Consider the following 14,005-nt stretch of genomic DNA (forward strand, 5'->3'; position numbering starts at 1 on the left):
ATTTCACGAGATGCAAGTGTTAGAGCAACTACGAGACATAATACACCCCCGTCTCACACACATACACACACACACATTTTCTTGACCTCTTCTTTGAAGCCATTCACATCAAAAAATGGTCAAATTCAGTGGTCTTTGTCCCCAAATACACATCTGAGTGACCACTCAATGTGGGTGGAGTTTGTCTACGAGAACTGAGAAGGTTCCTGTCAAAAGTCAACACCTGCATTCTCACACTTCAAAGATGAAGTCAAGAGTGTGTGTGAGTGTGAGACAGCGGTGTATTATGTCTCATCGTTGCAAAGAAACAAATAGTATTTGATTTTTCTGACTGTTTTTAGCTTGTATTTTGTCGCTGGGTCAAATTGACCCGAACAGTATCTTTGTAACATGAACATGTACGAGGGTTAGAAATATGTGAACTGAAGCATTTTTATTTTATGTTGATTACACTAAAAAAGCCAAGCAGGAAAGTTTCAAAGTGAAAAAATACTTTTAAGTATTATTTTAAATTCTTAACTTTAAAACGGGTCAATTTGACCATGAACAGCAGAGATGTCTCATTTTAATTTATCCACATCACGCCATAAACAAAAAAAATCCAAATATAAAATACAATTTTTAAATTTTTTATCAATTGCATATAAAACTATTGTAATTTATATGTAGGTCTTATGCTTATGACTTATGCTCATTGAACCCTGATCTGTGAACAGTAAAGAACATCATTGAACTAAATATTGATTGAAATGGTTAGTAATGGAGTTAATGATGAGATATATTCATATTCATATTCAGATATTCATAGACCTACACTTAAAGGATCTATCTTTTTTATTATCTGTGATAAAAGAGAATATGCAGCACTGTCTGCAATAAGTTTGTTTCAGTGAGAATTGACAACATGATCAGGTCAACTTACAATATTAAAAATGTTTAAGCTTTTCTTTAAAATGTCTCTTTGCTTCCTCTTCTCCTGTGGCACATCTCATTTCAGCTGTCAATCAAAGCAGTTTATTATAACAAGATGCACCTTTTTTATATCCTAAAAGAACAAGGAAAAGCTTTATATCTGCTGACATAAAGGGGCCTGGCTTTGTGACCTATACAGCTACTATGATTTAAAATGCCTCAATGCTGAGGAGCTGCAATATTATTATTCAATTAACATGTAGTTTTCCAGCTCTTAATTGAGATTATTACTTAGAATCTACCAGATGTGATTCTAGGTAGTTATTATTCTTACCCATGTGATTTTGGCCATTTAATAAAAAATATATTTTGTTGTTTGTGGTTGTTAGTTGAACGTGTTTTCACCATTTTATTTTTTTTATTTTTTATGTTCATACAGCCAGTTTAAATTATTAAATTATGTAAAAGAATGATTTTATTACATTTGTATCAATATTGCAACATTCCAATTAAACTTTTGGTGACGTAAGAAACGCAAAGAATGCTGAAACTGTTACATGACTGATAAGCTGCTTCAGAATAAAATGATACTTTGATTGTAGTTCCTGCGGGTTTCTGGTAAGTTCAAGGCAAGAAGCCACTTTGGTGTGATACGACGAGCAACGCGGACATGGCTTTCCTGAAAAGAACATTTGTGGTTTTTCTCTATATAGGTGAGTTAAACAAAGTCCTGTTTTCCAGTACTTAAGGAATATATGAAGATTTTTCAATTAGATTGTATTTAGATTGTATTTTGTATGACAAACATGTCTTAACAGAATATTAAGAATATTAAGCATAATTCCAGTAAAAACATTGCATTGCTGAAATATTGTCTGTGCTGATTATTCTAATTCAGTAACTATCAAGGTCCTGATATTTGAATGCTCAAAAAAAAAAGGAACGGTTGGCCGAGCACAGGCCAGAAAATGATTGTTTGTGAGGAGGGCTGACAGGGTGGTGGGGGGGGAGCAGCAGGGTGGCAGCTGGACTCTTAAAACACCAAGGTCTCGGTCTTGCAAAGTGGTTTTCTTCATATTTAAAACACTTATTCAAAAGTAAATGTCTATGTTTGTGCTCTTGTTCTTTTGTGTCCCTCAGTATTTGCCAACACTAAACTGTGACAGTTTCCAACATAATACATCTGTAAAGTGCAGCTAAAGTTAACCCATATTAATAGAAGATAGTTTTTAATTGTAGTCCTAAAGACTAAACCGAGCTTAAGTTCCACTTTTGAGGAGCTTGATAATTCCACCTTCAGATGGTTTGTACTCACAGATACTTTATTTCATGACATTAAAAACAGAAAAGATTCAGCAGTAAAGTGACACTTTTTCTTAGACTGTGATGACAAATCCATTGGCTGCTACAAGAAGTTACAGTCGAGGGAGGGATCAGGGACTGTACTGACCTTTCCTGTTAATGAATGCAGGGAATCTAAAGCCAGATGTGAGCACAATTAGGATTGAGGGTCACAATCAGAATTAGATGTAGGTCAGGAAGAACCAATGCTGACTGTGTAGTGGATTTATGTGCATGTCTATGTGTTTTTCAGCCTGGACAAAGGTGGAGCTGACAACACAGGAGACTGTTGAGGTTTACCTGGGTGACTCTGCTCAAATCCTCTGCCAGTATAACGTCACTGATGGGAACAATCAGCCCAGTGATTTATTTGTCCAGTGGTTTGTGGTGAGTATAACTGAAACTCTCTGACACAATTCAACTGCTCACTTCTTGTGTAGGTCTGCTGCTTAAAAGTCAGTCATTTGAATCATGGCCAGTGACCCACAACTGTAATTGAATCATCAGGCTATTTAATTGCCTCCCTTATTGTCGACTCAACAATAAAAAACGATAAAAAAAAGTTGAAAACATAAAATAAACCACAGACAAATCTAAGCTATAATGCAGCATAACAATAAAACCATTTTTTTATAAGAGAGAATTTATTTCCAATGGAAATTTTACATCAACATCAATGTTTGTCCTGCAGGCAGCTTTTGATTGTGTTCACTTTAATCATATTGTCAGGACAAAGGAGACACACAGGCTGTGTGAGTGAATAACTTTTCTATCAGTGTAGTGTTGAAGAATGTGTCATTCAGGGCTGAACTCATAGAATCTATCAATCAATATCATATGTTATCCTAAAAGTGTATCCACAGAGTAATAACTATATATAATTATAGTATATTTCTAAACAAAATAAATGTATTAATAATAACTAATTGATGCATTTATTGCTTTCAGCACCTTCAAAACTTGTTCCACATTCCATAATACCTAAAACAAAGACCTATTCTGGTGATGTTAGAAGAAATTATACAACTTTTGATTTAATATTCAGTTTGAGGGACATATGGGTCCCAGTGAAACATGGGACAGACATTAAGGACAAGTGCAAAAAAATAAATATATGCAAAAACCAAAATTATTTGAGAATTTGAGATTTTTAACAAGACGAAATGTGTCTGAATCAGACTGACTCAGCTGAGCGATGGCTCACATTGTATGTTTGTTTCACAGCAGCAGTCAGCTGGACACACATTTTACTCAGCATTTTACTCCATGATACACAGTTAAAGGTGATGTGTCAGCCTGACTACATGTCCTCTTTTCTGCAGAGACCTGACATCACGGGCTCATGGACACTGATCTTCTACGGTGATGACAAAGAACAGGAAGTACTCGACAACACGGACTACAGTGATCGGATCAATGTGACTTTGGACCATCAGGAAGCTCAACTCACCATCCAGAATGTCCAGCTCTCTGACAACAGGCAGTTTATCTGCCACGTGCAGGAGAAGGTCTTTGGGTTTGCTGTGGTCACGACCGATCTCAGAGTGTTTGGTAAGGAAACCCACCAAACATTAAATGGATTTCAAAATAGCTGTTGTTTAAAGGAACATTCCAATCTGTAAGATTTGTAATTATTCTTTTTCTAACTCAGCTCCTCCAGACGCCCCAGTGATCAAGGATGTTATGACAGGAATATCTGTGACCAATGAGATGCCATCTAAGGTGGGCCTACTTAATCTTAGACACTGTTAGTCCCTGAAATCAAGTTTCCTGTACAGTGCTGCTAAAGATTGGCCAATGTGACTTTCCATCCAGGTTGCATCATGTGAGGTTCGTAACAGCTTCCCTGAGCCCAACATCACCTGGTACAAGAACAGCATGCCACTGATGTCCTCAGCAGGACGTAAGTGCAAAGTGTAGATGAGACACTGTGTCTGGGTCTCACCTGTATCACACTTTGAATTTTCTGTTAGCAATCGAAGCTGTTAATGTGAAGCATCAGTGTGTTTCTATTAAAGCCTGATAGCAGCTGTAGTCTTGCCAGGGTTGTAATCATGAGGACCAGATGTCTAGATCACCAAATTACCAGCTGACAGCGACAGAGAAACAGTTGGAATATGCACTTTGTGACCTCTACAGCAATAGGTGTCAGTTTCATAGAACTTCTGTCCATTGTTACACTAAACATCTGTATTGTGTTTGACAGATGCAAATGTGAGCAGAGATCCCAGAGGCTTTTTCTCCGTCCAGAGCACATTGGAGTATAAAGCGGTGAGGGAGGATGAAGATGCCTATTTCTCCTGTGAGGTCAGCTTCTTTGTCCCAGGAGGCGTCAGAACGTTGGAGTCCAACAGCGTCAACATCACTGTTTACTGTGAGTTAACGTTGAGCCTTTCTTGGAAATGACCTTGTAAAATGACTTTAGCAGCTCGCTGAATAAGCCTTCTTAATTTGAGTGTGTGTGTGTGTGTGTTTAGACCCTAGCACCAAGGTGGAGATGTGGAGGGAGTCGCCCCAGGGCTTGGTCAAAGAGGGGGATACAGTGGAGCTGCGTTGCCATGGTGACGGCAACCCCCCTCCATCCTTCATTTTCCACAGAAAACAAGTAAGTTTCACAGTACGTGGTGTAATATCGGTTCGGCCTTGTCTGCCTCCATCTCTACTTTCAAATACCGTGGGTTTAGATATTGGGCCTAAATATATTGTCGGCCCACTGAATCCCCCTAATGGAGTCTGTTTCACCACATGATGAGTATCACATGCAGTGTGCAACATTAAAACTTGAAATCCAGTAAGGTTAGGGAAACTATTCTTTTTACACTCCCTGTCCCCTTGAGATTGTTGGCGTTAGCTAGTAACATTCCACAACATGGACAGAGATGACAACTTTCATTCATTTTTGAGCAGGACCAGGATGTGGACTTGGAGAGCAGTGGCCACGTGTTGATCCTGTCACCGGTGTCACGAAACCACAGCGGAATCTATCAGTGTCGCCCTCTGGACTCTGACGAATACGCAGACGTCAAAGGAGAAATTCAGCTCCCTGTGCACTGTGAGAAGTGGCCTCACACACACACACAAAGACTCCACCTCCATACTGATTGTCTCATGTGAAAGAAAGCGATAAATCCATTCCTACAGCATTTGATTTCCTTTTCTTTGCTGTTTGTTGTGTTCAGATTTGGACCCAGCTGTTGTGGTGCCAAAAGACTCAGAGGTGATGCTCAAAGGGGAAGATCTGACTGCAACCTGCAATGCCCTGTCCTCTCTGAAAACACACACTGTCTGGTACAAGGTATGTACACAGTAGACCAGAGACTGGATTGAAAATCTTACTGAAAACAGTAGAAAAGAAAAGGATAATGAATATGTTTAGATGATGTGAAAGCTAATAAATAGCTGCATTAGTGTGTGTGTTTATGGTTTACATGTGTGTAGGATGGGAAGCAGGTAGGCACGGGAAACACACTGCACCTGCAGGACGCCACCTATGGAACAACAGGACAGTACCATTGTGAGGTCTCTGCTCCCTCCTTCCCGGCCTTGCACAGCAGCGGCTCTGTTCACATCATTGTACGAGGTCAGTGGCCCCACACGGCTCCCTAGCTCAGCCACCTCCTCCTCTTTTTCTCACATTCCAAACCTACCATAAAAAGGTGAACTGGACCCTTTCAGGTCACTGGAGGGCTTTTCATGTGAAACATCTGTGCAGGAAGCGTTGACTTCCACTGACACTAGCTCAGCATTAAAGGAGAGTAGATATGAACTGGGATGTTTGAGGGTTAAGAATTTCAATTCTAAGGTGAGGTGAGGGCAAAGGGCTGAGGAAATGCTTTATGTCACTCAGCAAATATATGTGTGTGTGGGTGTGTCTAGGTGGTCCCCAGCTGGTTGGAGAGGATCAGGAAGTGCAGCTGGAGGAGGCAATAGGCAGGATGGTGAACCTGAGTTGTGAGGCTGAAGGCTCTCCACTGCCCAGCATCTCCTGGAACATCATCGGCACCCAGGTCACCAAGAAGGCTCACGACACAGCACTAACCTGCTTCTGTTAGAGGAGCTTTGTTTGTAGTCATGTCAATGGTGGGAGCAGTGTTTTTCATTGAAGCCCTCAAATTTCTCTCATGGTAGAGTCCGACTTCCAACTTACCCAGATTTGGGGGCTGATTCTAGTCATTGTAGAGTTTCCTGCTTTCTTCTTGTACATAGATCGTTTCTCTGTAGGTGCAGGAGCCATTATTTCTGAATGAATACAAAGAGAATACAAAGAGTGTCATTATTTAAGATGATGTTTGCTTTAAATTCAAATGAGATACGCAGCCTGATGGGATGAAAATTCCACTCACTTTCACTTCTCATGAAGAAACGTTTGTTCTGGTACAGATGCAAAGCTTTGCACCCAACTGTAGTTATACCAGCTGTGAAGAGCATTTCTATTGTGCCAATATAAAACACATGGTTTCTTCATCAACAAGGTGTGTTTGTGTCTCCACAGAACTGGAAGGAGGTGGTAAGAAAGTCGAACGAGTACGTGGCTCAGAGTGTGGTGTCAGTAAATGTCACCTCGGACATCAGAGCTCTTTGCAACGTTTCCAATGACGTGGGCACTGAAGTCAAAGCTTTCAACATTAAAGCCAGTAAGAGCTTCTCTCTCACTTTCCATGTATGAGTGGATGGATTATTAAAAAAGGGGCCATTTAGCGAGTGAACCATTAATCTTTATTCTCAGTTCTCTAGTGCAGGGAACAACCAGGTTTTGAATTGTTGAATTGATTTCATGTTATTCATTTTTCCATCATATTGGAAAAAAACAAACAAAATAGCACAACCACAGTAAAGTCAGAACATTGTGCTTCTGTATGTGTTTCACCAATTCTAAGTGTATGAAATCTGGAATAACCAGCAAAAGGTTTTTCATACAGCATTTGAGTTATTTTGGATTGAAAGTTTCAAAGCCTGTTTGAAAAGTTTTGGTCACTGTCGGGCTTTAATGGTACAGGCAGTAGAATGTGGTTTCTAACTAGGGACCAAACTAGCGATTGTACATTAGGGGATGAACTAGGAGACGTAGGGTGACCTCAATGCTCATTAAGGTTTAAACTGCTAAATCAAGTTTAAAGGCTCTGAAAACCAATTTTGTTAATCCTTTACTTATTGTTAACAGTGGGATAAAGCACAGTTTGCTAAGTTCATAGATTGTCTTTTTCTCTAAGCTCTTTTCACCAAAGACAAGAAGATGGTGTCTTGTACTAGCTCGCACTAATCAGCATTTAGCAACAGTTAAGGGAAAAATCACATGACACGAATGTTACCAGGTTACCCTCACTAGTGTGTCCTGTGAGAGAGCTGTGCTCTTCTTTCTCCATGCTGATCTTTAGTGCTACCACTAGTCCCTCTGGGGACTGATATCACGTGAGCATCGTTGCTCAAATAAAGCAAGAATGAATCTATGATCTATGTGAAAGTTGTTTGTATGTGAAGGACAAAAAGCTGTCACTTCAACAGGTGGATGAAGTCAGCAATCTTCCCTTACACCTGCAGTGTGACATGAGATTGGGTGTAATTCCGTGTGTGTGTGTGTGTGTGTGTGTGTGTGTTGGGTTAACAGTGGTGGACTTGGACAGACGCTCACTCTCTAAGTGTTGTTTTTCTTCCTCACAGTTCCCAGTGTCACCACACCAGCTCCCTTCACTCCTGGTAAGAGTTTTGCCCTGACAGCTCTTTTGTCAGATGCCTTTTCCCCTTTGCCCCATCTCTCTTCTTTCTGTGTTCACGCTTTAGTCTAAGTTCTGTGTGAGACAATTCCATACATTATTTATAGTTTCATGCAGGGACTCTTTGGTTTGCTGGCAGATCTTTGACATATTAAATGTCCCGTTTCATAAAAGATGAAAAGTCAGATCACCAGAAAATTCCAGCAATTCAATCATGATATTCTGCCCGAATGCTCTGCAGTGGTAAAAACATTATTTTTATGTCCCGGAATTTTGAAAGAAAACAAAAATAAGCTAAATACATGTAGTGTTGATTCTCTCTTGAGAATTATTAATAAAATAAATGTTTGTTTGCTTTTCTAAATATCCACTGATGTCCTGAGGGGCTGAACCTCTTCCAGGTGTTACATGATCAGTTTGACTTAGCTAAAAATACTTGTACAATCAGAGGAAACGGTTTCTACACACAACTAGTGGAAAATCTAATAATCAATAATGTATAATAAAATATGTATGTGTGATAGAATAAATACCACAATCTTAGTTTTTAACAAATTCAAACATCTGATCTGAACAATAGAATTCAGGAAAAGGGGGCTGAAGTCATTGGGTGAGAGGCAGGGTACAGCCCGGACAGGTCTCCAGTCTGTCTCAGGGCCATCACAGAGAGACATACAGAGAAAGACCATCATCACAATCACATTCACTGCTACAGGTCATTTAGTCACCAATTAACCTAACATCATGTCTTTGGACTGTGGGAGAAAACTGGAGTAGCTGGAGGAATGTATGTATGTATGGATGTATTCAAAGATAAGCCAAAAAGTGCTCTACAAATAAAGAAACCAAACTATTTTATGTGGTTGGTACACAGTGAAGCAAAGGTCAAATCCTCTTAAACACCGCAGCTGTCAAAGTAGCAGCTCAGAGATGAGAACAATTGTTAGATGAAGTGAACTAACAGGATTTTCTTGCTCTCTGTGTTTGTGTGTTCATGCAGCTAAGGGCAGTGGGGTGATCATAGTAGTCATCATACTGTGTCTGCTGCTGCTGGCCATCAGCAGTGTCCTCTACTTCCTGTATAGGAAGGGAATTATCCCACCTGGACGCTCAGGGAATCTGGACATGTGAGTATTGTCTCTGCTACTCAGTACAGTAAATATGTATTAATCCTCAGAAAGAAAAAGAAAATGTCGTCATGTAGTCTTCAACAAATGCACTGTTAAATCCTGGGACTGTATCCAAAATGTTCAAATTATGAGTCAAGTGGACCTGGGAAGACTTATTGTGCCAATCCTCCTTTCTGTCAACAGCACCTCAGAGAGGACCCCCAAAGATGACGTGATAGAGATGGTCACGTTGCAGAGAGTAAGGAAACTGTCGACCTAGAGTCCATGGAGTCATCAACAACGGCCCTGATGAACAGGTAACTATTGTCGTGGATGAATAGTTGAGGATAAAACAGGAACCACACACAGAGAAAATGTCTGCATTTTTCTCACTTATGTGCTTTAAGAACGTCTTTAATGCACTAGAAAAATGATTCCTGGGTTATAATTTCCCCATTTTCTCTTTCAGGTAAGTTTGGCCAACTACTGGCTTGTTCACAAACACTTCCTGTTTTCTCTGATGTTGATCCATAGCAACTCCTCCTCCTCCTCCTCTGTAGATCAGAGCTTCTAAGTAATGTGATGTGTGTGCAGTGTGTGTATGTGTGTGTGAAGGTGGGCTTACACTGACACTAACGACTGACTCCTATGTCCAGCAGGAGGAGCAGGAGGTGGTGGCCTTGGACCGTTTGTGAAGGTGACAAAGGTTAAAGATTGGTGATGTGCTGTGCCTGCTTTGTGATTGCATCATACACTTCATTTGTTCCTGTGCTTGTTCTGATCTGTTCTCTTTTGATTGTGTTTCCGCTGAGAGCTAGTTAGGCCTGACAATGTAACATGTTAGAAGATTTCAGTCTTTGTTTTAAGTTGTTCAATAAGACATTATTTGCTTGTTCTTGATTTTTTTAAGTTTTAAAATAAATGTTGAAATTGTTCTTTTTCCAAAATGTGTGTAAATTCAGTAGAGTACATGTGATTTATTGATGCTTGTGTGTTTCTGCTTTGCAAGAAACTAAGGTCAAATAAAAATGTTTGATTTAAAGACAGGCTATTTCTTTTCTATTGACATTTGTCTCTAACGTATAAAAGAGTAGTTGGAATAGAAGCAGTAGGCCCCAAGCTGCCCTTCTCACTGCAAATCAATTCAAACATTTATTATCCATTTAGAATAAAGTGTTCAACCAACACTTTGAACAAATTACAGACATTAATTATGTGTAGAAGAATCTATTCTTCTAAGACCATTAAAGTCAAACAGTCATATTAATGTAGTGGATGATCAGCATATTCTATAAAGGAAGATGGTTATTTAGTGCATTTCAGAGGTGGTGTGAGATCATTTCCTGAATATCCCAGAGTTGCTCTGTCAAAATACGTCCATATCCAAGAATGAATCCAAATTGAAATAAAAATACTGCAGCTGTGGGGCATCTGAACATGAAACTCACTTTGCAAGACAGGTCAGTTCATTTTTGCTCAGTGATGTATCTGCATTCAACAAAGGTTTTCAGCAGTATGACTCTTGTCTGGAGGATCACGAGTTACATGATACAAAGTAGCAAATGTAAAAGACAATATAATATGGCAGCATTCGCATTTGAAAGCAGACAAGACAACTAAAGCTCCACATTCTACCAATGTCCACACCCACAGTAAATAACACGGGCAAAGACACGTTGGGTAACTTTTTTATCAGAGGAGAAAGAACTATTCAGCTACTAAGTAGCTAAATATTGTGAAGCCAACATCTGATGTTCTGTAGGCTCATTCCTGTCTGTCATCATTTGTTTTCATCTACAAATTAGTGAAATAACAAAAATGGGTCACACTGTCTCTCAGGCTGATAGGGTCTGATAGGGGGACCCTGAACTCACGGGATAAGAACAGGAACAATAAAAACAAATGATGCCTCACTTGACCACACAGGAAATTACTCCTTTGAAACACATTCAGAACAAAACATAAAGTCTCTTAGCAGATGATGAACTGGATGTCATATTCACATGTCCATGTCCAGACGGTTTCAAACTGTCTTTGTACAATGTTACTTTAGACTCAAGGTACACACTGCCTGGCCAGAAACATTTAAGTCAGCTGTGCCTAAACTGTGCGATTCATGTCGACAAACTCCAGTATGTAAATGGCAGAACGTTTGACATATCGTCATTCAGAAAATATCTAGATATTAGATAGATAGATTTACTTTCCCAAAAATTCCCATCAATTTTGGTTAATTGTCTTTTGATTTAGAGCAGGAGTGTTGACCTCTGGGCCTTGGGGGCTGCAAACCTGCTTGTTTTCCCACTAGCCACTGCTGATTACCTGGATCAGGTGTGCTCAGGTGTGCATTGATTGATCCATGGTGTAGATACGTCTGCTTTCACTCTCTACTTCACTTTTTGTGACTCATTACATTATATTGGACTCAGGATGAAATGTCATGAGAACAGAAAATGAGCTTTAATCTGTTTGCCCTCATTCTGAAGACAGAACAATGCAGTTGAGTTGTATAGGAGACAAAAGGTGAGAAGCTGCAGGCACATTGAATCATTTTTTGGTTATAATTTTTGATTTACTTCATACAACATTTACCCAGACACATTTTACTTAATATATAACAGGTTCCAATATTCGATTCTGCATGTTAAAACTGTAAGATGGACAGTTTCTGTGGATTTTCTTTCCTTTCTCCATGTTTCTGTAGCATCCTGACTTTCTCTCCTTTCTATTCAGCAGTAACTCTAAAATATAGAACCCGTCCTTCAATTGAGACTTGAACTAGTTCATCTAGTGGAGATAACACAGGTTCCTAACAACGTGATGAACTGAAGGCTGATCAAACACTGTTTGATCACTTTAGACTCACTTAAGGACTCAGAACTAACTACTTACATTCTGATCTTTCATTTGACAGGTGACTATTTCTGATCAGGCTGTGGTTTCTTTCCAGTTTCCTCTGATTCCCTCTGTGCCCCCTGCAGTGTTTGCAGCCCGTCAGCCTGACCTCCAAGGGTACGTTTGTTTTCAGTTGCTAGTCTGGGATGAACTGTTAGAAAATCGAGCGCTCCTACAACGTGCTGGTGGTCTCTGCTTTTGATATTTTATGCTTCCTGTTCTGCATGTGTGAGCTGGAAATCTTCAAATATTTCAGACCAATAGGATGTGAATTGAAGGCATTTTAAGAACCTGCAGTCGCCCTGGTAAATTCTTATTTCTGTTTATCTTTGTGTTACCTCCACCCTGTGGATTGATGGAGTATTGCAGCAGACGTTGACGTGAAAGGCTTCCTCTCTGAAGTCCTGGTTATTACCAACATGACCAAATGTTTCTCAAAGATCGTGATCGTGTTGATCGTGTCTGAACTGGTTTATTTCCCTTTTGTGTTTTAAGGACATTAATGACACTAAAAAGGAAAAGTGTCAGAAAATGTTAATTACCTGTTTTAAAGGACATTTCTCTTCGTTGGAGAGTCAAAGCAATTAGTTAATCCTGGGAATTTTGTGGCTGCTATAATTCTGTGGTTTAGATCTTAGGCCACACATTCAAAGGTGTTGCAGAAATTCAGGTGTGATCTTCAAACATCATCAATTCAAAATGTTTAAATCTTTATTGAAAGCTTTACCTTCATTCTTTCCTTTCTTTAACACCCTATTTTCTAACTGATATTATACTGATGCTGATAATAGTTAAAATCTGCATTTGTTTGCAAGACAGATAATTACATAGATCACCTTGCCTTCCTTTATTATACTCGATAACATGTGACTATGGCTAATATGCTGATATTTGTTGTGAGACGATATAAATGAGCCAAGTGTCAAACAGTTTATGCTGTAATTACTCAGTGTGTGTTGGGCCACAATGTTGCAAATGGTGCAATTTACAGTTTGGTCATTTGTGAGATGAGGTGCTTTAAAGTTTCAGGTAAAAAACTGTGGAATTATGCAATAACATTCTTGTCCTATTATTTTTTTGTTGTTTCCTATTTTTTTCTGCCTCTTGTGAGATCAACACAAACCACATACACCAACACTAACGAGAAAGACCTGAATATATATTCTGTCAAAATTATTCTAGATATGTGACAACATACATATTCTATATCCTACAACCTGTACGATGCTTTGTTGTTGCTTTTTTGTTGTTTTGTTGTTGCTTTTTTGTTGTTTTGTTGTTGCTTTTCTTGTTGTTTTGTTGTTGCTTTTCGTTGCTCTTTTCTTTTCTTTCTCCACTTTCCACTCACCCCAACCGGTCAAGGCAGATGGCCACCCACCCTGAGCCTGGTTCTGCTGGAGGTTTCTCCCATTAAAGGGAGTTTTTCCTCTCCACTGTTGCCTAGGGCTTGCTCAAGGGGGATTTGTTGGGTTGCTTCTACATACTTGTGTAGTCTGGACTTTATTCTGTAAAGTGCCTTGAGATGACTTTGTTGTAAATTGGCGCTATATAAATAAAGTTGAATTGAATTGAATTGAATATCATATGTGACAATTCATAATTTAAAAGTTCAATGGTTAAAATATGTACAGTATGGCTTAAAATTAGGCAAAATACCATTAAAACCAGTAAGGGGCACCTTGCAAAATGAATATGAGGCAGTATAACAAGACAGTGGGAAGAGACTGTGAGTCTTTTCCATCAGTCCTTTGCACTAAATGAATGAACCCAATCATTTGGCCAAAAACCTAAGCAGGTTATGCATCTGTTGCTGAGCAGAACATTGTCCACCCTCAGGACACTGCCCCCGGCCTTTTTCTTCTTTTATGGAAACATTTTCCCTTTCCAGCACTTTGATAAGCACCTGTGAGCATGGAGTGACTCAGTGTGGGATGGTCTGCTGTTAGACAATAACTGACCTTGGAGCAGTTCTGCAAACACTTCAACACAAAACATATAGATGAGACAAAGTTTTATGAGACAAACAACATACAATCT

The 14,005-nt window shown here is 39.4% G+C and overlaps 1 protein-coding gene and 1 long non-coding RNA gene across 2 annotated transcripts; both read left to right on the forward strand.

The window, feature by feature from the left end:
• Positions 1-1,582: 1,582 nt before the first annotated feature.
• On the forward strand, positions 1,583-8,036 carry LOC137100156 (cell surface glycoprotein MUC18-like). The gene is made up of 14 exons (XM_067477793.1): positions 1,583-1,625; positions 2,507-2,640; positions 3,576-3,804; positions 3,905-3,975; positions 4,069-4,156; positions 4,460-4,627; positions 4,731-4,858; positions 5,161-5,305; positions 5,433-5,548; positions 5,692-5,833; positions 6,130-6,300; positions 6,726-6,887; positions 7,912-7,947; positions 8,032-8,036. Exons 1-14 carry the CDS (start codon positions 1,583-1,585, stop codon positions 8,034-8,036), a joined length of 1,638 nt encoding a protein of 545 aa, XP_067333894.1.
• Positions 8,037-8,960: 924 nt separating this feature from the next.
• On the forward strand, positions 8,961-10,038 carry LOC137099991 (uncharacterized). Its single transcript, XR_010910833.1, has 3 exons — positions 8,961-9,091; positions 9,278-9,390; positions 9,730-10,038. It is a non-coding gene; the product is annotated as an uncharacterized lncRNA (long non-coding RNA).
• The last annotated feature ends 3,967 nt before the right edge of the window (positions 10,039-14,005 follow it).

This window comes from Channa argus, chromosome 15 (assembly GCF_033026475.1).
Source record: "Channa argus isolate prfri chromosome 15, Channa argus male v1.0, whole genome shotgun sequence".
NCBI lineage: Eukaryota > Metazoa > Chordata > Actinopteri > Anabantiformes > Channidae > Channa > Channa argus.

Excerpts from the sequence above, each read along its gene's own strand:
- LOC137100156 (XM_067477793.1), top strand. The coding sequence starts at position 1,583 with ATGGCTTTCCTGAAAAGAACATTTGTGGTTTTTCTCTATATAG. Across the intron at positions 5,834-6,129 it reads TGTTCACATCATTGTACGAG|GTGGTCCCCAGCTGGTTGGA; the intron begins GTCAGTGGCCCC and ends GGGTGTGTCTAG. Across the intron at positions 6,301-6,725 it reads CACAGCACTAACCTGCTTCT|GTGTGTTTGTGTCTCCACAG; the intron begins GTTAGAGGAGCT and ends TTCATCAACAAG.